Consider the following 24,509-nt stretch of genomic DNA (forward strand, 5'->3'; position numbering starts at 1 on the left):
AGGCACTGAAAAGGAGTTACCCTCTCAGCTCCATCTCACTCCTGCACTAAGTTCTGTCCTGTTCCCATGGCACTGCATGCGCTTTCCCCCTCCCAGTCATACACGCCCTACTGTCTTTTTTTCTAGCTGGCAAATGACCACCCATTTTTCAAGACCCAACCCAAGCCCACACCTGCTACCTAAGGTAATCCACATTCCAGTAGTGATGCCCCAAATTCACCCACCTTTCCACTTACCCGGGAGAGATCCTGAGATGCGAGCACCCCAATCATAGAGTGGGAGGAAGAATATTTAAAGACACTCCTGAAGCCAAGGTTAAGCTATTGTGATTTCTCTTATTATCACAGTGGAATGCATTTGGGAGGCAGGCCCTGCCTTGGTGTTCTGCTGCTCTAGTCAGAGTGGAGTGATGACCCCACCATGGGCCAAGAGTCAAGACTGGGATGGAGAACTGGGACAAGGGAAGAGAAGGGGAGATGCGGGCAATGGGGCAGGGAGAGCAGGAAGCCTGGGGCACTGGACATCATTCAGATAAAACGGGAGGGCTTCTCTCTGCTACCCCATTCATGGGGGACAAGGGGGTGGGGTGCAAGAAGATGGGGGAAGACCCCTTTGGGCCACAGTTCCTTCCCCAGGTCAAACAGAAGCACCTGAGGAAAGCAAATAAAGGCCCAGGGAGCCCAAACAGGGAAATGAGCATGAGTTAACAGGTAACGATCAGGTATACCACCTCCTCTCCCCACTTTTCATATTTGTGGTGTAAACAATTTGACAAGGTACGAAAACTCAAAACAGATTTTCTAGCCCACTTGAGATAGGGAGACAAAATAGCATCCAGGTGTCCAACACCTAAAATCCAAAGGCAGGAGCCAAGCAGTGAGCGGTGGGGAAGGAAGGAGGAACTCCCCATAGGAAACTAGGTCATCTGCTCTGTGGGCCTCATCTGGATGTCTCCGATCTGCAGAAAAAATAAGGCGTGAGGTTGCCAGGATGCTCTCCCCAACCAGTGAGGCCTTCCCAACCTCGGAGCATGGTAAGGCACCTCCAGGAGTAGACAGTCAAGGCCAGACTCACGTGAACATGTGGAGGGGTGCTGAGGACATAGATGACGGCTTCGGCCACATCCTCAGGCTTGAGACACTGAGGACACCAGGCGGAAAGGGTGAGGTGAGGACAGAACGGACCCAAGTTCCCTCCCATGTCTGGGTCCTCTGCAGCATCCACAAAGCCACCCAGCCCTCCAGGAGGGGTGACCATGAGGCTAAAAGGGGGGATCCAAAAGCCAGGGTTCCCTCTGCCTTCACTTAGGGACTGTGTGGCTCACCAGCCCAGAGGGAGGCCCCACCTTCATGTGTTCATAGATGGCAGCTGCCTTCTCAGGGTCCTTGTCATGGAGCTTGAAGGCAAATTGTGTTTCTACCACTCCTGGAGAGATGCACTGGGCCAAGAGAGGGCCTGCTCAGGGTCTGAGCTGCACCCCACCTGGGCCCCAATCAGAGGCCAGGTGTTGGCGAAGTTGGAGAAAAGGATGGAGGCCACAGGGCCCCAGCTTCACAGTGATGGCTGCCCTATGTCCAGCAGCCACCTCCTCCCTCCAAAGCTGCCACTGGTGATTATCAGTGACACCTGCCACCTACAGGGAATGTTTTACCAAGTGGTGTTCCTTAAAATTTCATAACCAGGTAGGTATCATCATCTCCACTACACACAGAGCACTGAGACTTGGAGAGGTTGAGTGAGCTGCTCAAGGTCATGCAGCCTTCAAAGGAGAGCCCTGAGTCCTGTTTCTAGCCAGTTTCCCACATGCCCCTGCTTTCCCTCATAAACCCCCTCCCACCTCAAAGTCCATGAACTGAGGAAGCTCAAACGTTGAGTATGGCCATACAAACAGCAGCAGAGCCCAGAAGTTCTGTACTCAGTGTGCGCCCAGGAGGAATAAATGGCACACTGCAAATGTGGGACCCCTGGGCAGTGTGCGGGGTGTAGGGAAGGCCTGGGCCTCCCGGTCCCCACCAGGGCCAGGCCACAGGCTCACCGTGGCGCGGATGTGGCTCTGGGCCTCCCGGAGCTCTTGCCTCAGTCCCTCTGTCAGTGCAGTGACGGCATACTTGGTAGCACTATAGAAATGGGTCACGGACTGGGGTGACACTCGGTGACCAGACATGCTGGGTGGAGGGAGGGAAGGGGAAAGAAGAGAGTGAAGACCCTCCTGAGGGAGCAGCAGTGCCCCCTGCTGTGAACCCCACCCCGGGGATGCCACAGGATAGCCTTCTTTAGGGGACTCTAGAGGCCATCCTCGTGGCCCACTAATACAGCTTGTTCTTCAGGCAGCTCCTGGAAGCCCTACCCTTCCTTCCTGGAAGACCCTATGCTGAACACAAGCCACTCTCCTGGTCACACAGGCTGTCAGAAATTTGTTTCATCTGTCTTCACTGATATGGTTCTATTAGGAGACCTCTAAGGGCAGAGGCCATGTCTCCCCACTCAGACTGGGGGCTTCCCAATGTTGTGCAGCCTTTCTTTGTACCATGAGGTGGGGTTCATTCAAGTGCCTGAGGAATGGAGAACCTCAGTCCCAGGAGGGCCCCCAAGCTTCAGCTGTAAAGAGAAGGGGCCGAGCTACCCATTCCAGCCAACTAGGTGGTACGCTTTACATACATACACCCTTCTTTCCCTTACCATAATTGAGCCATTGCTTGTTAACTGGGTAATAAACCCCTACTTTACCACCAAGGACACTGAGGTCCAAAGAGCTCAAGTGAGCTGAGCAGATCACCCAGCCTGGCGGGTGAGTGGACACCTGCCTCACCTGTTGATGTTAATGATGTGCCCATCGTCCACCTTCCGCTCCTTCATGGACTGGTAGGCTTCCCGTGTGCAGATGCTGAGGGCCAGCACGTTTACCTGCAGGCCAAGGAGGGTGGGGTGGGGGGTGTTTCTCGCTTGGGCCTATCTGAGCCAGTGATGGGGCCACACCACACACCCTCCCAGGCAGGGTGGTGGCATTTCCAAACAGTGTCCAGGTCCCACGGGAGACTAATGACAGTTCTAGGGCACTTTGCCTTAAAGTGCTCCTCCCCCTAGAGCCACCAGCCCCAACTAACAACAGAGGTAGCTTCTCTACCTGGAAGACCCTCCAAGTTCCTGAAAACAGGAATGGAAACCCCCTCCTCCCAAACCCACCCGTGACCCAGGAACCCTCCTGTCTTGGCTATCTCCTGCACAAAAGGTAGAACCTTAGGGAACCGTCTCTTTTTCTTCCCCCAACATCCTATACTCTTCTCTGGGACAGTGTCCCTGGCTCTGCTCTCTCCTAAACAGCCGAAAATCCTTCCAAAAATGGACTTACAACTCTCTCTCCTCAAGCACAGACCCTAGCCTCTCCCCACCTTACTCGGCTCCTTTCCCATCCCCTCCCAGTCTTCCTTTAACCTCTGTTCCCCCTACAAGGCCGGGCACAGAGACTCTTGAGGGTGGGCAACTTGTCACAGCATAGCAGGGGACTATCCCGAGCACATGGGGGCTTCCAGCCTTTCTTGGCCCCTGCCCACTCCTACATGCTGTCAGAGGTGACCCCAAACCCCCACCCTTACGGAACAGAGGCCTAACGAGGTGCCTCTGCTCTAAAGCTCCTGCCCTGCCCCACCCCTTAGCCTCAGCCATGAGGGCAGATAAAACTTTCAGCAGGTCCTCCTCTCTCCTCTCAGAAAAGGGGGGGCAGCCAGGAGACTAGATGTTTCCCTCTATCAGGCATCAGAGCCAGGCCCCAGGACAACACCACTGGAAGCCTGCCTCAGCATTCACAGGAGGACACAGGAGGCTTTCAGCTGTGTTTCTGGTCTTCTTAGCAATGAGGGTTTGTGGGCAGAGAACTCAGCTTCTACGCACAGATGCAGGGGGAGCACCAGATGCCCGGGGGCCGGGAGAGTCTCTCAGGTCTGTGATGTCCAGCATGGGAGTGGAGAGCCTGCATGGTGTTCAAGCTGACAGGAGCCACGGGGATTGAATGCAAGCCCCTCATTTTACAGATGGGCAAGGTGAGGCCCAGGTTTAGAGACCCATTTACTGCAGGTGAAGAGCACAGCTCAGACCTCCCAGAAGACTCTCTGAGGGCAGGGGCAGTTTCACTGCTCATTGTTTGCTTCAATGTGCACTGTTCATTTCCAGGCCCAAGCACCCGTTAGGTGCTAAATCCATTGTGGGGAAAAGACATATAGCATTCACACACTGCTTTCAATTTCTTAGAATACTTTCATACCCCAGGATTGCCCTATAAGACAGACTGGGAGTTGAAAACCCATGTCACTGAAGGTGATTTTTGGTTCATACATGGTTTTAAATTCATTTTCAACAAGTTTTGGAAGGTTTCACTCATTCAAAAAATATCTATTGCATGTTTACAGGCTGAGGCTGTAATAGGAGAGCTGAGGGCAAAAATCCTTGTCCTCGTAGAGCCAAGGTTTTGGTGAATGGGAGGGGTGGGATGTCACATAAAAATCCAGGCTCTCCCCTCCTCTCAAAGACACCACTGGTGGCGCCACACTGGGGCCCACAGTGCCCTGTAGCAGTGATGCTGGACTGCAGTAGCCTCCTCCGGACATGGCCACATGCTCTCCCACTTACTGCAGGCCCCACCTGACCCACCTCTTTATGCACTGACCTGGCCCCAGGGGACACTGGAGTTTGTAACCCCAGATACTGACAGTACAGGTGTATTCATCCCATTGAAATGTGATGAGACTGAGGCTCAAAGAGGGTAACTACCTACCCAAAGCACATTGTTAATGGCAGGCCTGGGTGAGGACACCACCATCTCCCATCTCCTGGTTTCTTCTCCTCCCATTAGACCATGTTCCCAAGAACTTGGCACAGTGCTGGCACCTGTGAACATTTGCTAAACAGCAGTTCTCTCCTCCACCAATTTTTTTTTCCAACAGTGAGAAACCAGGTCAGATTTTAAGAACTGCCCTCAGGGGCTCAAAGGAAAGAAATATGGAAAAAATACATCCATTCCCCCACTCACTGTCCATCTGGGAGGGAAAGAAGCAAGGGGAGAGTCAAGGTGCCCCAGGGAGGGGCCCAAAGCACCCTCTTGCTAGATGTCCCATCCTGAGCAGCCCTCTGGTTTGCCAACGCTGGCTCCCCGCTCTCCTCCAATCCCCGGCTCAGCCCGCAGCCCTTACGTTGAACATGTCCCTCCAACTGCTGGTGCTGCCAGAGAGCAGTGTGTCAGGCCGGGCCAAGCCAGCGTTGTTGATGCAGATGTCCACACCACTGTGCTGAGAGCGGACAGCCGAGAACATGGACAGAATGTCCTCCTCACTTGACAGGTCACATCTGTAGGGGATCAAAGTCCCGGGGTAGCCTGCACTCCTACATTCGGCAGCCAGCTCCTATGAAACCCAACAGGGGTCTAACTGCGGTGAGCTGCTCACTCCCCCCCACACACCCCCACCGCCCCCAGACAACCTCCCTTCACTTCACCACTCAGGGCTCTCTCCTTGGGGGGCCACCTTTCGGCTCCCCATCCCCAAAACTTGTCCTGTTTGGTCAGAGTCCAAAGGGAGGTGAACACTGCGATCACCAACAGAGAAGCCTCCTGGACAAACCTGGGCATCCAGTTCTTAGAAGGGAAGAGGGGTGGGGCTCTGAGGGGGCCAGAAAAGGGGGTTAAGGATGCTGGCGATGGAGTGATATTCCTTGTCTGCCTCCCCATCAACAGCACCACCTCTGCTCTCAGCTAAGACACACCTCTCACCCTACCTACCCTGTGTTTCTTCCACTGCTGCCAAGAGTCACTGAGCTGCTTATGCCAGGGCCTTGGGTCTCTTCTCTCCTATTGCCTCCAATCCCTCCCAATGGCTTATATCTAAACTATCACCCCCCTTCCACAGACTGCAGCCAGTCGGCTCAGAGCTCTCACACATACTTTTCCACTGAGCCCAACTGCCGATCTCCCCTTGCCCTACCTATAGGAAGGGTCAGAGGTCAATATAGATTCTTTGTCTCTAGCCCTCTTTGCACTACCACTCACCCAAAGTTTGTCTAGAGACTGAGGCAAGTCAGGTGGCAGGTGACATCGAGCGCCCCTGGGGCATCGCTAGGGCTTTCAACACACTGAGGGGCTCTGTGAGAAGAGAGACCCGAGAAAGCAGAGCCTCTGAGAGTTGGGAAGCTGATATTCAGAAGCAGGAAGAAAACACACTGTGAAGCCCTGGAGGGCAGCGACTGGGCCCCTGAGCCTCCTGAAGGTGACTATGTACATGTGCGGGAGGGAGAGGGCTGGGGCGTGCAGGGTGCCCTAGAGGAAGGCCAGATGCCCTGGCCTGGAAACACTTCCTACCCCCAGACCAAGCTGGAAATAAAGGGCAGGATTAAGTGAAGGAAATTATTTTCTGCTTTAACTTTCTGAGAGTTCAAAAGGGACTTAAAACTCCCCTGCACCCAATTTCACCTGTTCAGGACTGCCTCAGGAACTAGGGCTTCTCTGTGGAGGAGCCCAAAACTCAAACTCTGTTTTCCTACCAATCAGTAAAAACAGACTGTGGGCAAGGAAGCCTGGAATTCTCCCCTCCCTTGGCATGGCATCTTCTCCCTTCTACCACTAGACTCAACCCCCCACACGAAAACCCAGAATGGAAGGACTAAGAACATATTTCTCCCTGTCACTGCCTTCTCATTGCTCCACCTGTATTCATCTGTCCTAACAAATGACGCAAAACCATGTCAGTCCCCTCACAGGAGAGGCATTCTTCCCTCATTAAAGGAATCATCTGGGGCTGAGGAATCAGCCTGGGGATCTTCTTGGGACTCAGGAGCCCCCCACTTCTATCCTGGCTAGTTTGGGGTGGGGGAGCAAGAAGAGAAGGCAGGTGTGGCTTTGTACTAGTAATCCAGTGGTCTAATCCCTGGCCTGATCCTTTAGGCTCCTCGGCCTGGGCTGGGCCCTGACCGCAGAATAGGAGAAAGGGAGGGGCAGAGAGTGGGGCAAAGGTATTGTCAGGTGACCTTGGGACTATGCAGGCAGCTATAAAGTGCACCCTGGGTAGTGGCAATGGAGGGGACAGCCGTCCTTCCCAGCCACCTTTGCCCTCTACCCCACCCCCAAGACCTCCTTACCCTCTCTCTGCCTGGGGACTCTGAGCAATGGTTGAGATAACAGCTAAGCACTGACCCTAAAACCTGACAGTTTTTGCCTGGGGCACAAAGATGACCTATAATGAAAAATTTCTCATCTTTTTCCTCCCTGCTTCATACTACTTTTCTCTGATCTGAGCTCTTGTTGCTCACAACTCTGGGGCTCCCAAACCCACCTTAGGAGAAAAACCAGGAGTTTCAGTTCCACATTGCTTTGTCCCCTCAGGTGCTCACATGTGCAATGCCCTATTTCACCTATTCAGTCTCACCTAGGGCAGTGAAATTGGAGAGAGGTCTACCTATGAATATCCCATTCATCTCCTTTGCCCACTGGGTAGGGGTTAACCCTCAGATTTGGTGTGGGGGAAGGGGGCTGAGCCTCTTCAGAAAAGCTCCACTCCCATCGCAACCCCAGCCTCAGCCCTGGTGAAAAATGATTCCGACCCAAACCTCGAGTTCCCGCTCATCTGGCTGGCCAGCCACTTTGCTTAGCTTTGTGAGCTAGATAAGGGGACCAGAGGAAGTAATCCACGGGATTAGTTAGCCACTGAGGCCAGAAAGCTTTCTTTCCTTCTCCCCGGCTGCCTAGCTAGCCCCCGATCTCTCCGGCTTTCTCTTTTCTAGCCTGCCTGGGCAGGCAGGTAGGGGAGAGGGAGAAAGATGCCAGGGAGTCAAGAGATTTGGTACCCTGGAGTAGGGGCTGTCAGTAGAAAAGGCTTCTGAAGAGATGGGACTTCATGCGAAAAGCAGAGACCTGCCCTAAGGGATCCACGGGCTTCCCCCTACTAGGCATCCATCCTCCTGGCCCTGAGCCCTGCCGCGGCGAGCAAGAGAGCTGCGATCACTGCCCCTCCCCCACCCGCCTCCCCGGGCGGAAACGCCGCCTCGCAAAGCGACCCGACCCGCAACTGGGCCTCACCTCGATGTTGCCCACGGTGCGGGCGCAACCCACCACCTTCAGTCCCTGCTGGACCAAGGCTCGGGCCACGGCCGCGCCGATGCCCCCCGAGGCTCCCGTCACCAATGCCAGCCGGTCACGCCACCGCTCCATGCCTGCCCTGGCCGGGGCCCGAGCTGCTCGCCGGCTCGCGGAGCTCCTCCCCGGGTCGCACGGGCTGGGTCGCTCTCTGCTCACCGCCGCCCCACCCGCGTCCGAGTCGCGCCGGCACCCTCCTTCATTCTGGCGAGGCTCCGGCTGGGGCTCCACCCTCCGCTCCCTGGCTACCGGCCAAATCCAGCCGAGCACCGCCGAGCACCGCCCCGCGCCTTCCGGCCCCGCCCCGCGCCCGGCGAGCCCGCCCCGCCTCCGCCGGGGAGGGCACTGCTGCCGGCGAAACGGGTGCGGGAGGGTCCTGGGAGCTCGTGGTCTCTCCTCCCGGGGGGCTTTCCCCTTCGCGGCAGGGAAACGGAGGTTTAGAGGGGGCCTGCGCCAGGCCCGAAGGCACACGTACTCTGGCTTCTTCTCCCTCCCTTGTTCCTGACGCGTAAGGTCAGGAAGAGAAATAAGGGCACTTAAGGTGACTAAGCCCTCCTCCATCAGCTGGCGACTGACGGGAAGGATTCAGTCCAGAAAAGACTGTCTCAGCCATCAACGTCGTAATAGGTAACTTGGGAGGCACACTCAACCCTACTTGATCCCTCGGCCTTATTAAGGAAGACTATTTAAAATGGAAAACACCCCCAAGTACCCTCCTTTTGAGGGATTGTTTCCCTAAAGACCTGTCTCCATTTGTCTTAAGCCTTGTGCTCCCACTGGAGCAAATGTCTCACGATGTACATATACAAAAGATGAATGCAGTATCAAACATTTATCAAGCACTTACTGTGAAGTAGGTACTTGTAAGAACTTAAAATATACGTTAACTATCTTTTGTACCTATTAATGTCTTCATTTTATAGATGATTACACTGAGAAAGGGGCAGAACCTGGTTTGGACCTCAAGCAGTCCTGTCTTAGGCCAGGAGATGTGCTCCTTAACTGCCCTCACTCCATTCTCCCTTTTGTCTTCTCTTGAGTTGCTGGTTTTATTCAGAGTAGAGCTAACTTTGTTCTCTGACCACTCAGGACATTCTGTCACAGCGCTGGAAACTGTCTCACTTCTACATTCTTAATATAACCATCCTTCCAAAGGAAAAACACCTCTGCCTAACTACTGGAATCCCTCCACAGCAAACAACAGAACTCACACTGAATGTGACCAGTTTATCCTTTCAACAAGCACTTGTGTTTGGCCCCGAGAGTGAAGATTAAAACAAGACCAGCATTGCTTTTAGGGATCACAAGAGAAAACTGCAACAGGTGGTGGAGAGGTAACTGGGCTCAGAGCCAAGGGCTGTTGGGCGCCCTTAGTAATTTTTTATGGATTCCAGGGTGAAAGCAGACAAGAGTCAGACAGGAAGCATGTCATTTTACCTCTGCCCCCATCCCTATACAAGACAACTCAAGAGGGTGTATCAGAGAAATGCCATCAAATACAAAAACTAAATCTAAGCTGCTGCTGTTATGTGGTAGAAAGCCCATAAAATTCACTCCATCCCCACTGCACAGAGGCATTAGCTGTTCCACTACTTGTCTGCTGGCCACCAAGTATTACCAACATGCAGACACAAAGCTCTAAGTACATTGTGTTTATTGAACTATTGACTCAACCTTTTAAGAGACAGCCAAATGCTTCTCCTGGGGGAATCTCTCCTCCTTCAGTACTCAGACAGCTTGTGAAAGCAGTAAACTGTAATGCCATAGTGACTTTATGGTTGGAAACCAGATAGGCAACATGCACTTATTATACAGACCACAATGTGGTTAGCTCTCAGAGCAGCCTCCTGATCCGTTACACGCTAGGTTATAATTACTTATCAGGCAACCCTTGGTTGAAATTCTGCCAAGTTTTGTTTTTATTCTAGTTCAATATGAACCTCTGAATTTAAGGTGCTTTGTGTTACATATCAGGGAGGTTTTAATAATCACAAAAGTCTCATGAGAAAGCAACATGCTAGCCAATATTTAAAGGTATCGCAAATTTATTCTTTCAAAACAAATAACTGGAAACTGCTTTTCTCAGTTGTCAACTCTGATCATGGGATGAATTTTGTCTTCAACATTCTGTATCTCCTCTCATTTGCTCTTCATCCTCTCTAACATCAACACTGGCAAGTACCAAGTCCACAAGTGGCAAATACAAAATACTGCCACACATTAAGTAGAAACATGTACACCAAATTTTACTATGCGTATTAATAAATATTCTTTATTTTAAATTTTGCACATTGCGCTTTAACATTACATCCAAACATTTTGCAAGTGGATGTCTACTTTGTAAAACCATATATTCAGCTCACTGTCATTTCTGTACAGAAGTATAAGTACAACATTACTTTTTGCCACTAAGTTGCTTTAGTAAGTCTCACAGGAAGAGAAACATTTAATGAAAAGAGATGGCTTAAATCATATGGCAGGCCTACGCAGCCACGCAACTAAAGACACAAGCCTGAAGAAAGAACAAACTAATGAGATTACCTCCACCGTCTCCCAAAACAAGAAAGAATCACACTGATTTAAGATAAAATTTTGCCATCCGTCACTAAATTAAGAGGGTTTTTTTTTTTGAAAGAGAAGGCGCAGTAGTCATCTTGAGTGTTTCATTGAAAGACAGGGCTACTTTATTTAATTTGCTCCAGCCGTTGTCAACCAGCCACTACAAATGGGCCTCTTGTGATCATTTAAGCGGCAGTATTTATTAAATTTCTCCTTCAGATGCTGTCGGTATTGTTCTCTATTGCTGTAGAAAGACTGGTTATTAGCCATAAATGACTGTATTTCATCTTGTGAGATAAAGATTTCCTCATCTGAAGTACATTCAGACTCATCCTGCAAATTAAAGCAATAGTTAATACTGTGACTTAAATTAAGAATGCAAAATGCTACACTGATGGAGCACACCTAAAAATGAAAGCAAGTTTAGCTTTTTAGTTTCAAATCAGTCCCATAAAGCCTTGAATTGGAATGTTTAGAGAATAAGCAAAAAGTCATTCTGTCTTAGAAAGTATAGGAGATAATAAAACCCAACTCAACTTGGTTTGAAATTCTGGATCTATAATTTGTCCTAGAAGCCTGTGTGCCCAGCTACCAACATACCTTTGCCTTAAAAAAAATGGCTAATTAGAGATGGTTACAACTAGTTAATTTTAAATAACCAGACTTAACAGTAGCTGGTCTTGTGTTGTAACTTTTATCTCTACAAACTAAGTAAAATACAACCTTTTCTAAACTTATAAAGTATCACCATCAAACTTTACAACCATATAAAAAAGAAAAATTAGTATTCTCAAGGATTTGGTTCCATTAGGATCCAAATTACTATAGCACCCTCTTCTCTTCCCTTTCCCCCTCCTCCAAGCCCCACACAAACTATGCACTGGGTTGGCTGGAATCAGGTATAATTCACCTGAAATATGGAGAACTGGAGTCAATTATAAAAGATTTTCCAATTTATCCTACATGCTCCTAAAGAAGTAACCTAGAAAGTGGGCCCTAGGTCAGATTCTATATTCTTCCCTGGTCTGTACGGGTGGCTACCATAAATTGCCACCCAGAAAGGCAGTTTGCTTACAATTACCCTCTTCAAGGAGACAGAGCCCTGGATATAAAACTAACTGTATACCCCTCTCCCAACTAGTCTCTTCTACCTTTGAGGCAAAGAAGGGCTAGGAAATGTGCTCCAAGAAGCAGCTGCATAAACCAAGAGTGGAAGAGGATAAATGAAGTTACCAAAAAATAATGAAGTAATGCCCTTAATTTCTTAAAAGCCTCCCTCCCCTCCCAACTTTATACTCTCAAATACTTGTTCTCTCCCACATCTAACCACTGAGTAATCAGTAATCCATAATAAGATGTCATGGCTTACTTACAAGGAGTTCAACTAAGCTCTTGGCACCTTTTCCAGAATCAGGACCAAATGACATTTCTGTAGGTTCTGCAAACTGTTGTATGTTTTTCCTATGCTCAAACCAAGGTAGTGGCTGCCCACCCTTTTCAGAGCTGCTGTAACAGCTTTCAGGATGCACATCTTTGGTCTTGTCCCGGTGAAACACTGTGTGCACGGTATTTCCTGAGGTCTCTCGATTGCCTAGATCTGTAATACAGCTTCCAAGCTTTTGGATCTAAAACCACAGCAAAGGATTCCCAGATAAAAAAGGCAGGAAATAGTAACAATTACTTAAAAAAAAAAAAAAAAGCCCTGACAGTTTGCTAAGTTTTTAGAGGAAATACTGAGTAACAGCAGCAGCTGGCATTTACTACATACAAGACACTACACTAACCCATCAATAAAATCTCATTTCATCTCCACAGAACCTAATCTGATAGGGACTATTATCTCAGAGATCTTATAGATAAGAAAAATAAGATCAAGCAAACTGCTCAAGACTACACAGAAAATACATTTAAAAGTATTCAGAAAAGAATGAATTGGATTTATGACTCACATGGACTGTTGGACAACCGTATCAGACACGCACATACAAGAATCGCTAGATGAGCAACCAACGGAACCGTGAAGGTACCCATGCTAGCTGCAAGCTGCACACCTCCCACTCCAAGGCACACAGGCTGTTCTCCCCTCAACAGCAGAGGTTAAGAACTGCAAGTTATAACACTTACATGTTCATCACATTTCAACATCTTGCTTTTCTTTTTCTTCTTTTTATTTTTTCCTTTGGTGGTATTCTCTTCAGCATTTGCCCAACATTCAACACAACTATCACCGTCATCATCTTTGTCCTCACAGTGATGAACACAGGAGTCATCACCTGCAGAAATCAATAATCTCCTGTTTATGTGCTCAAATTAGCCATGAAGTAGAAATGACTGGGAAGCTGAATCTGAACCTACCATGTTCGTCATGATTACAAATGCCTTCAGTGCAGGCAACATCTGAACCTTCCCGAGAACCTGTTTCACTCCCTTCCATGCTAGATGAATATCCACAGTCACTGCCATTACAATGTGGAGATAAGCCTGAGAATAAATATGTCATAATTAACATACCAATAAATATACATGAAGACAAAGAGTGAACCAACTGGGGACCACAAAAAAAGAATAAGAAACAATGAAAAATATGATTAGGGATTTACAGTTTTGTTTTTGTCAAATAACAACATATCAAACACTACTAAAAAAAAGGAACTGTTCAAGTTCATGATGTGTGATCAAAACTGAAAGTTTCTGTGATGACTGCCCTTGTACTGTTCACCATGTAAGAACTTAATCACTATGTAAGAACTTGTTCACCATGTAAAAACTTGTTCGTTATGCTTCAGAAGATTGGAGACTGTTGAGAATTAGGCATGGGGTTGATTAATGATTGCGCATTGAGACCCCCCTATACAGAATTTCATTGTTGTTAACAACCATATGATCAATAAATATAAGAGATGCCCTCTCAAAAAAAAAAAAAAAGATCACTGAATAGGGAGTCAAAAGACCAAAGTTGGAGTTCTTGGTTGTTCCCTGAAGACCTATGAATATTGTGTAAGTCCCTTTTTAACTCATGCTTTGATTTCTCCATCTTTAAACAGGATAATAAAGCCTGCCTGGCTTCTGGGGAAAAAAAAAAATTAACTATTCAACATAGGGGCACCTAAATATACAAAACAAATACTAACAGAATTAAAGAAGGAAATAGACTGTAACATGTTCACATTTTAGGAGACTTTCACATACTACTCACATCAATAGACAGATAAACCAGACAGAAAATAAATAAGGGAACAGAGGCACTGAACAATACAACTAAATCAAATGGACTTAACAGGTATCTACAGAACACTCCATCCAAAAGCAGCAGGATATACATTTTTCTCAAGTGTACATGGAACACTCTCCTGAATAGTTCACATACTAGGCCTCAAGAAGAGCCTCAATAAATTCAGAAAGATTGAAATTTTATCAAGCAGCTTCTCAGAGCACAATGGTATAAAACCAGAAATGAATTACACAAAGGAAAAAAAAAAGGAACTATTAAGTTCTAAATTATATAAACTAAATTTTAAGTCTAAATTATATGATATTCTTGGGGCTATAAAGCAATTCCTAAATTATCGGTTATAAGTCCTCTAAAAGCTCTTACATTTAAAAGAAAGAATAAACAAGAGTCAAATATAAATGTATTTACTTACCTTTCTTTATTTTAGGAGACCCCAAAAGATTGCCACTGCCAGGACAGGTACATGATGTAGTCTCGTTGGTAACAATTACTTCTACACAACTACTGCCATCTTCCGTGCCACCACAGGCTTTGCAGCTGTTTTCTATGAAGTCTGTTTCCTTTAAGGATCAATATTAAGAGATAGTAAAAGCTTTACTTGCATAATGGCTAATTTTAATTTCCTTAATATTAACAACTAGATAGGAGTTACTGAGGTTAACAATTGGAAAAACTATTCTCCTGAAATCACTAAATCACTTCAAGACTATGAACCAACTAAAAGCAAGTTAAGAGTTAATGGCATCAGGGGAGTCAGGAAAATCTCAAAGTGTGGACTGCTGACCCCAGGGGTTCCCCAGATCAAAATTATTTTCATAATAATATTAAGATGTAATTTGCCTTTTTCAATTTACTGACATATTCCCTGCTGATACAAAAGCAATGGTAGGAAAAGATGCTGGTTGCTTAGCATAAATCAAGGCAGTGGCAACAAAAGCTACTTAACAGTCACTACAGTCTTCACTTGCCAAGCACTCGGAGGAAATAGATAAACAGATAATTTCACTTATGACATCTTTGATGAAGTAGTAAAAATGTTAACTTTATTAAGTATCAATTTGAGTTTAAGTCTTTTTTTTAACAGTCTATGTGATAAATGGGAAGTGTGCTTAAAACACTTCTGCCTGCATACCAAAGTACAACGGATGTCTCAAGGAAGAATACTTGTGCAACCATCTGAGTTGCAAGCTGAACTAGCTGCTTTTTTCCCCTGGTACATCAATTTCACTTGAAAGAAAGAATGAGAGATAAACTATTTCACTTGAAAGAAAGAATGAGAGATAAATTATAGTTATTCAGGCTTGGATATTTAACAGACACTTTCTCAAAAATGAATCATGTCAGCCTACCACTTCAAGGAAGACAATGGACAGTATGTGATGTCAGTGATAAATTCACACTTTCAAACTATAATCAAAATTTTGAAAACTTGAATACACAAACACAATGAGCTTGAAGCTTCCCAATACTTAAAGACCTTTCTGATGAGCTCAATAGTGGTTTCAATGTGATTATCTGATATTACAACAAGAAATGTCTGCCTAACTCAGTGAACCAGTATCTTTCAAATGACCAAAGCATGATGCTTCAAAATCATGAATTAGTAAAAAGATCTATTCAAAGAACATCTCAGACCAATGGATTTTAATTTAAGAGGATGAAAGGGTCATTGGTAACGTGTCAGGTTCACATTGCAACTAATCTTTAAGAAACCACTTGTCTAGTTGTAATGCCAAAGAATATCCACAATTATCTGAAAAGGTTTAGATTAAATACTACTCCCTTTTCCTACTCTATTATCTATGTGAGGCCAGCCTTTCTTCATATGCTTTAACCAAGCAACATATGCAAACAGACTGAATATAGAAGCAAATATGAGAATCCATCTGATTCCCTATAAACTAAACATCACAGATTTTCAAAAATATAAAATAATGCCACCCTTTTCACCTTTAAAGATCATTTTTCAAAAAATGTTATTCATGTTAACATACAATGTGCTCATTATTTTTAAAAGAAAAAATAATTTAAAATTTCTCCATTTCAGTCTCTAATACAGCAAATGTTGGTAAGTATAATCCACATAAACAAAAGCTCACTGGGCACTTCAATTTTTAAGAATGCAAAAGGTCCTGAGACCAAAATGATGAGAACTGCTCTAGGTCATGCATACGGTTAACTTTCCACATTTGGACTTTGATCTAACAACATACTAAGTCAAGTCAAAAGATAACTATCCAACATTGTCTTTATAAAAACAAATATCTGGCATTAAAATTTTTGACCTACACAGATTATAGTAGGAAAAAATCCAATATACAAGCTGCAGGAGCTCACATTCTGGAAAAGCATCGTAAAAATGTCAAAATCTAGCAAAAGCCAATAATATATGCTATGAGTCAACATTAAGAAATAATACTATTACCTTCTCTTGGCTTACTTCCTTTTCATCTGCTGTTTGTAAGGGAGTAGGAATATCACATACACATTTATTTTTTCGTCTGTTTTTCCGTTTTTGGCGTTTCTTTTCTTGCTTGAGTTCTCTTACTCGTTCCTCCTCAGAAAATTCTTCACAAAGTTGTTCCAATCGGCTGATACCCTGTACTTTTTCCACAGTCATCTATTATAAAAACAAAGCTGAGAATGAATACTGGTCATAACTCATTTCCATGGACACTGTCATTTGTTAATTATAAATGTACCAACCAACACTAATATTTCATACTGTAATTTTGCCAGGTAGTCCCACAAACAATCTTAAGTGTTAATACCTTAAATGATGACAGTCTTAAAATCTACTTAGGAAGTGAATATACAACTAGTCCTTGTGGGAAAGGTAGATTTATACACACTCCTATCCCAAACCAACAACATTCTAGTTTTAAACTTCATAATTTTAACACAGCTAAGTAAACATTCACTCCTTTCTTTCCACAATGAGAAGACTATTTAACAGGTTTCTGAAGTCATAAACATATAAAACAATACGGAATAGGAAATTTGTTCAGCAAGAACTAGTATGTATCTCCTCAGACTTCCCTGAACACTGCTTAGAGTTCACAGATGGGTTCTGAAAAAAAGATTTATATAGTTTTCACCCCATTCTCAAAAGGGACTGGTGACACAAAATTAAAGGATTACAACCATGGCCTAGAATGTAACAAAATATTCACTACGCAAAAACATTCTGCAGAGTACAACTTTAAAAAAAACTGTTACCAAATCATACGCACTAAGCCCAATACTGGCATTTCAAAAAGACTTTAGTGTACTTATAAAAAATCATTCTTACACCATGAATAGCCAAAGCAATCCTGAGAAGGAAGAATAAAGTGGGGGGGATCTCGCTCCCCAACTTCAAGCTCTACTACAAAGCCACAGTAATTAAGACAATTTAGAGCCACAGACCAGTGGAACAGAATAGAGACTCCAAACATTAACCCAAACATATATGGTCAATTAATATACATTAAAGGAGCCATGGACATACAATGGAGAAATGACAGTCTCTTCAACAGATGGTGCTGGCAAAACTGGACAGCTACATGTAAGAGAATGAAACTGGATCACTGTCTAACCCCATACACAAAAATAAATTCGAAATGGATCAAAGACATGAATGTAAGTCATGAAACCATAAAACTTTTAGAAAAAAACATAGGCAAAAATCTCTTAGACATAAACATGAGTGACTTCTTCATGAACATATCTCCCCGGGCAAGGGAAACAAACGCAAAAATGAACAAGTAGGACTATATCAAGCTGAAGAGCTTCTGTACAGCAAAGGACACCATCAATAGAATAAAAAGGTATCCTACAGTATGGGAGAATATATTCATAAATGACAGATCTGATAATGGGTTGACATCCAAAATATATAAAGAGCTCACACACCTCAACAAACAAAATGCAAATAATCCAATTAAAAAATGGGCAGAGGAGCTGAATAGACAGTTCTCTAAAGAAGAAATTCAGATGGCCAACCAACAGACACATGAAAAGATGCTCCACATCACTTGTCATCAGAGAAATGCAAATTAAAACCATAATGAGATATCACCTCACACCAGTAAGGATCGCCACCATCCAAAAGACAAACAACAACAAATGTTGGCAAGGTTGTGGAGAAAGGGGAACCCTCCTACACTGCTGGTGGGAATGTAAATTAGTTCAACCATTGTGGAAAGCAGTATGGAGGTTCCTCAAATGCTTAAAATAGAAATACCATTTGACCCAGGAATTTCACTTCTAGGAATTTACCCTAAGAATGCAGCAGCCCAGTTTGAAAAAGACGTATGCACCCCTATGTTTATCGCAGCACTATTTACAATAGCCAAGAAATGGAAGCAACCTAAATGTCCATCAGTAGATGAATGGATAAAGAAGATTTGGTACATATACACAATGGAATATTATTCAGCCATAAGAAGAAAACAAATCCTACCATTTGCAACAACATGGATGGAGCTAGAGGGTACATGTTCAGTGAAATATGCCAGGCAGAGAAAGACAAGTACCAGATGATTTCACTCATATGTGGAGTATAAGAACAAAGAAAAACTGAAGGAACAAAACAGCAGCACAATCACAGAACCTAAGAATGGACTAACAGTTACCAAAGGGAAAGGGACTGGGGAGGATGGGGGGAAGGGAGGGATAAGGGCCGGAAAAAGAAAGGGGACATTATAATTAGCATGCATAATGTGTGTGGGGGGGGTATGGGGCGGGCTCTACAACACAGAGATGACAAGTCGTGATTTTACAGCATCTTACTACGCTGATGGACAGTGACTGTGAAGGGGTATGTGGGAGGGGCTTGATGAAGGGGGGAGCCTAGTAAACATAATGTTCTTTGTGTAATTGTAGATTAATGATACCAAATAAAAAAAAAAAGACAGCAAAGAAAAAAATCATTCTGGCATTCAGATAGCATTTACTTCATATCACCTGACATCAGCAGGCAAATGGGATACATTAAAGGTTTCTAATTTTGTTGCTTATTTTTGGGCTGCTTTTAATTTTTTATTAATTATGATTCATTGTAGCATCTTGTTAAATAATTGTCAACTTCAGTTTTCTACTCTGAGGAGGTCTAAAAACTGAGACTGGCAAAGTAACAGGATCAAAAAACAAAGAAAAATCCAAAAACTTCTAAATTCCACTTCCCAGTGAATTCCTTCCCCAGCTTCCCCAAAAGCCACAATGCTGTATCAGTGGATCACAGCCCCTTTAAAGCAAGGTCAGAGTGGTGGCGGACATTAAGATTCAGCCAAATAACTTGACTAAGCCATCTTGGACACTGAAGCTGCCCATTGTTCTTACCTCAAAACTCTTTCGTAAAGCATCAACGCCAAGATAGAAAAGCATCTGCCATGTCTGCTCTTCTGCTCGTAGTTTTTGCCAGATTCGATGCAGTCTTTCGTAAAGATGAATTCCCAAGCAGGTCAGAACTTCTTCTTGAGCTATATCTATTGTCTTAGCATGCCTTTCTCTTCGCCTATAAAGGCGGGGGAAAAAAAAAATCACACGTAATTCCTGAACACTTAACTGAAACAGTTAAAGATGGATAACGTATCTTCAAGTTCAGCTTTTAAACACAATCTGCACACCTAATAATCTAATAGCAAGACAATTAAACATTGAAACTCAATGTTTATAAACATCCATGCACATATGTATATAACCAAAGAGAAATACACGAGCAGGTAGAACTGAGTCCTAATACTGCTAAAAATAAGGTAATTCAGGAACCGGCCTTAAAGAGATGTTTTTCTGGACACAGAGAAGTCATACATATGTATACAGTTCAGAGCGGACATGACAGTTCCCTTTACCTTCCAAGTAATGCACATGCCTATTTGATTTCTGTCTCTTTTATTTGAGGGGGAATACAGAGAGGCAATGCCAAAGATTCAATCACAGGCAAAGGCTCAAAGGTTCTCTAGGCCAATCTTTAGTAGGATTGTTCACAGAACTTCAGGGATAAAATAACTTCATATTCTAAATGCCAAGCAAAAAGTAGGCACTCAAATGAGAGCTGGTACACAAAACACTAAAGGAAACAGGTTCAATGTATTGTAATGCACAATTTTTTCTTATTTTATTTTTACAACAAAGCCAGTAGATAAAATTTTAGGTCCCCATATGATTTAATAATAATAATACATACTGTTCATGAATTACACTCAACAAAGTATTTCTTAACCCCCTTTTGCAAAAAACCTCACCGCCTGTGCAAAAACTATCATTATGAACACAATTTAAACATGGAAATGCATGGATGGAGGGGAAAAAAATCACTTCTATCATTTTCAAATGAAAATGATAATCTACAGTAATGAAGGCCAGAAAAGCCTATATACTTGAAGCAACAAGGAGCAGAAGACTGAACCAAACACCACAAAACACTTTCTCCCTATTTTTACTCAATTAAGAAATGCATATTTTGAAAAAGCAAAATATTTACAAGCATACCTTAATTTTTATATATACATACACACACACACACACACACACGTGTGTGTGTGTGTGTGTGTATGTATATATATATGTACTGATCAGAAGTGATGGAAATAAACTTTCAGGAATAAAATGAAGCAAAGCGCTAGATAGCCCATTCTAGCAAATTACATACTCATACCCTCCTGCGAACTCTGGCTCAGCACGACCCAAAAGATGTGCAATGAAGTCTGTTTCACAGCAAACATGTATGTGTCGTTCATGTGGACAGCACCGCAAACCTTCATAGAGTGCAGCACAGTAGCCCTTCTCTTTGCTGCAATCAAGTTCACCAATAAGGATATTGTATGCTCGGAGGACTTTATTTTTGCAATCAGTGCAAAACCTGTTGAAAAGAAAAATCTTAAAATTAAGAACTGGCTGTGTAATTCATGAGGCATATTATAGTGTACTATATGACACTCCCCTCCCATATAAAGCATTTTAAAAAGCCTACATATACACATGGAAAACATACACACATTAAGGTAAATATAAATTTAGGGATTACATGAGCATAGCTAGATCTCCATTTGCAAATGAGCTTTAAATCAGAGAAACACATTGGTCCAAAAGAATAAGGCAGACATACACCTGTTAGTTTATAAAATACATGCTCAGAAATATTAGCTGCCAAGGACTAACATAGCTTTTCATACAGGTCAATAATAAAACAAAGGAGGCTGCAAACCAATGACCCACAGGATACCTTTCAGTCTCTGAAAATAGCTGGTATCTTCACCAGTAAACCTTGATTCAGATATTTACTATACCATTTTAATACATGACTAGCTAAGCATTTGGGGAGTGTGGGGAAGCAAGAAGAATGGGATAGCAGACATGTGTTTTTGGTTTGCTGGTAATTTCCAAAATATCAAATTCTTTCTTCCCCCAAAAATGCAAGTTTCTCAATACACAGTCATAAAATGATCAACATATACATAGAAATAGGCTTAAACTCAAGTGCATATAAGGTGGCTGAAATGTAGAAGAGCATATGAATACAGAGGAAGAAGAAATTTTCTTTCAGAAGAAAAAAGAATAGAGCCTGGTTTATCTTTGAATTCAGCAAACAAGGAAGAACTTGGTCTGATGAAAAAGGCATTCTCAAAATATTAACTGTCCCTCTCAGAAGAACAGCTGTGGTGGAATGAGGAAATTTTTATCTCTTAGATTTAAGGGAGCTCATTTCTTAAATATCTCGAGGTGAGCTCTATTCGCATGGCTTCTGCCAACACGTCTTGACTCTGTTCAAGTCTCCACCTTTGGCCTGAGGGCCAAATACACACTGAAAAATGAGGGACATCAGAGATGTCCAAAAGGCAACATGTTAAACTCACTGTCCAAAATGAATGGCAACACATTCCCTTCCATTCCTGTTAAGAATATCGTCAGTCACCCATGATGGAAATGGTTAATTCCTACTTCTCCCTAGATTCTCCTTTTAGGGGTAAAACCAATTGCTATCAATTCTTTCTTACACCTTCTATGGGTCCCTTCTTTTCCATTCCCTCTGTCCTGTTTCAAACAAATTAGCTAATTTTATGAAAAGCTTCTTAACTGGCTTCCTTGCTTCTACTCTTCCCAGATCTCTCTCTCACACCAAAACAATTTTTTCAGACAAATCTGATTATCTCACTCTTTGCTTAAAAACCTCTTCTCCATGAATAGAGTTCAAACTCCTTATATAGAAGGCCTCCAGCAACCTTTCCTGTTACTCAACCTACTATTTCCAGCCTTATTTCCCAACTCACTTCTCCCTACATGCTTCTCCCTACTCTAACCTGCCCCCATAACAAACCATATACAAAATGCACTTGAAAATAGTTGATGTATCCCTACTTCCAAGTCTTTTTTTCTTCTGCCTCCCCTCCACATCCTTCTCCATTTGCATAAATAAACAATACCTTCCTTGAAGAAGCCTTCTGCAATTCCTGTAACTAGAATTCAACCTTCCTGTGTTCCTAGTATTTCTGATCTACACCACAGTTCTTACTATAGTATTTACCCTTATATTGCCATGCATCAGTTTGACACACACATCTTTTTGGCCCAATATTAGATAACTGTGTTTCTTGAAATGAACATATGATAAGAGGCTGTAAGCCTACTTGGTAAACAGAGACAATGATGATAAGTGAACTTCAATCATTATGTTTCACCAATGCTTCAAAAGCAAACAAATATACAAACAAAAATTAATTCAAAATGGGTTAAAGGCCTAAACATTAAGACCCGTAACTATAAAATCCTAAAAGAAAACACAGGGAGAAAAATTTCATGACACTGGAGTAGGTGATGATTTCTTGGATATGACAAAAGCAAAAATAGACCAATGACACTACATCAAACTTAAAAACTTCTGTGTAGCAAAGGGAACTCTCAAGAGTGAAAGACAACCTATGGAATGAAGAAAATATTGCAAACCACATACTGGAGAAGGGGTTAATATCCAGAATCTATAAACTCTTACAACTCAGTAACAAAACCATAACCTGACTAAAAAATGGGCAAAGAACATTAAGAGACATTTCTCCAAAGAACAGATATACAAATAACTAACAAACACATGAAAAGATGCTCAACATCACTAGTGATCAGAGAAATGCAAATCAAAACCATGTGATTTCACCTCACACACCTTAGTATGACCACTATCAAAAAAATAGAAAATAACGAGTGTTGGCAAGGATGTGGAGAAACTGAAATCCTTGCATATTATTGGTGGGATTGTAAAATGAGGCTACCAGTATGGCAAAAGGTACGGCATTACCATATGATCCAGCAATCATGTGGTATAGATCCAAAAGAATGAAAACAGGATCTGAGAGAGAGATCTGCACTCCTATGTTCACCTCAGCATCATCCCAATAGCCAAGATGTGGGAACAACCTAAATGCCCACTGAGAGGTGATATGGTGGTATATGAGGACAATGGGGTATTACTTAAAAAAGAAGGAAATTCTGTCATATGCTACAACATGAATGAACCTTGAGGACATTATGCTAAGTGAAATAAGCCAATCACAAAAAGACAAATAATGCATGATTCCAGCTGTGTAAGTTATCTAAGGTAACTGAACTCACAGAAACAGACAACAGCACAGCAGTTGCAAGGAGTTGTGCAATGGGTACAGTTTCAGTCATACAAGATGAAAAAATTCTAGAGATCTGTTGTACAACATACGTGTATATAGTTAACAATACTGTAAATGTTCACTTAAAAACTCTTAAGAGGGTAAATTTATGTATTGTGGGTCTTTTTTAACCACAAGAAAAAAAGGCTTCCCCTTAGGGGGAGAAATGGACACGGGCACAGAAATAACAACACATACTTCCACATTTTCAGGTTATAAAAGGTTAAGTTTACGTTTTCAGGTAAACAGATGGTTAAATGTCATATAGTACCAGTAACAGAACTTGAAATTCTACTTCCCCCACATTTTACTGCTTTAAATTTTCAGAATAGCTTAGTATGTTTGATTGTACATAATCACAAGTCCCTTAAGCATAAACAGCAATTTAAAAATATTTCACAGAAGCTGTAAGAATAAAAGTGGTTTTTCCTGTTTTCAAAAATAACGTTGCACATAAACGTAAAACACATTGTTTTAAAGCAGAAGTTTCACAGGTTTCCTGACACCTCATTTCTAACAAAGTAATATCATAATGCCTAACTAGCTATAATTAGTGTCATCAAATCTTTATTATAAAGTGCTCAGATAGTCCACCAATAAAGTATAAGTGCCAAAAAAAGTACATTATTTAGATGTTTAGGAATCATTTTCAACTGACTGTCAAAAATTCAAACTGTAACTAAACAAGAACTACATACACAGGAATAACAAGGGCTTGCAAATCTGGCATGCTAATGTTCACTGATGTGCTTATGTGCCAGACACTATGCTAAGGAAGCCTCACTATGCATCATCAATGATCAGTACTATAGCTTTTTCTATCTTAAAGAAAAAAATCGAGGCACGGAAAGTAACTTGTACAAAGTTACAATCAAGAGAACCCAGATTTGATGCAATCTCCCTTAATTACTTTCTTAATCGTAACTCTCCCTGTGCTTAAGATATTTATAAAATGGATTTCATTTTCTTA

At 43.3% G+C, this 24,509-nt stretch overlaps 2 protein-coding genes across 8 annotated transcripts in view; both read right to left on the reverse strand.

Annotated features, from left to right (window-relative positions):
- Positions 1–315: 315 nt before the first annotated feature.
- DHRS11 (dehydrogenase/reductase 11) lies at positions 316–8,689 on the reverse strand. The gene is made up of 7 exons (XM_017639659.3): positions 8,057–8,689; positions 5,184–5,393; positions 2,810–2,904; positions 2,036–2,165; positions 1,346–1,438; positions 1,075–1,140; positions 316–958 (listed from the first exon to the last, which is right to left on the reverse strand). The coding sequence occupies exons 1-7, from the start codon at positions 8,672–8,674 to the stop codon at positions 917–919; spliced, it is 1,254 nt and encodes a 417-aa protein (XP_017495148.2). The 5' UTR covers positions 8,675–8,689; the 3' UTR covers positions 316–916.
- A 1,668-nt stretch (positions 8,690–10,357) lies between these two features.
- Positions 10,358–24,509, reverse strand: part of GGNBP2 (gametogenetin binding protein 2) — a 32,070-nt gene continuing 17,918 nt past the window's right edge. For 4 of the 7 annotated variants that reach the window (XM_073235285.1, XM_017639655.3, XM_073235284.1 and 1 more), the window contains 8 exons: positions 20,539–20,748; positions 19,227–19,401; positions 16,330–16,524; positions 14,317–14,464; positions 13,028–13,153; positions 12,797–12,945; positions 12,046–12,297; positions 10,358–11,005 (listed from right to left, as the gene is read on the reverse strand). In XM_073235285.1, coding sequence (XP_073091386.1) covers positions 10,802–11,005; positions 12,046–12,297; positions 12,797–12,945; positions 13,028–13,153; positions 14,317–14,464; positions 16,330–16,524; positions 19,227–19,401; positions 20,539–20,748 — 1,459 coding nt within the window. In that variant the 3' untranslated portion in view covers positions 10,358–10,801. The remainder of the gene's footprint in view (positions 11,006–12,045; positions 12,298–12,796; positions 12,946–13,027; positions 13,154–14,316; positions 14,465–16,329; positions 16,525–19,226; positions 19,402–20,538; positions 20,749–24,509) is intronic. The other 3 variants (XM_017639657.3, XM_073235287.1, XM_073235288.1) reach the window with 2 other exon arrangements.

Source organism: Manis javanica, chromosome 4, assembly GCF_040802235.1.
Source record: "Manis javanica isolate MJ-LG chromosome 4, MJ_LKY, whole genome shotgun sequence".
Lineage (NCBI taxonomy): Eukaryota > Metazoa > Chordata > Mammalia > Pholidota > Manidae > Manis > Manis javanica.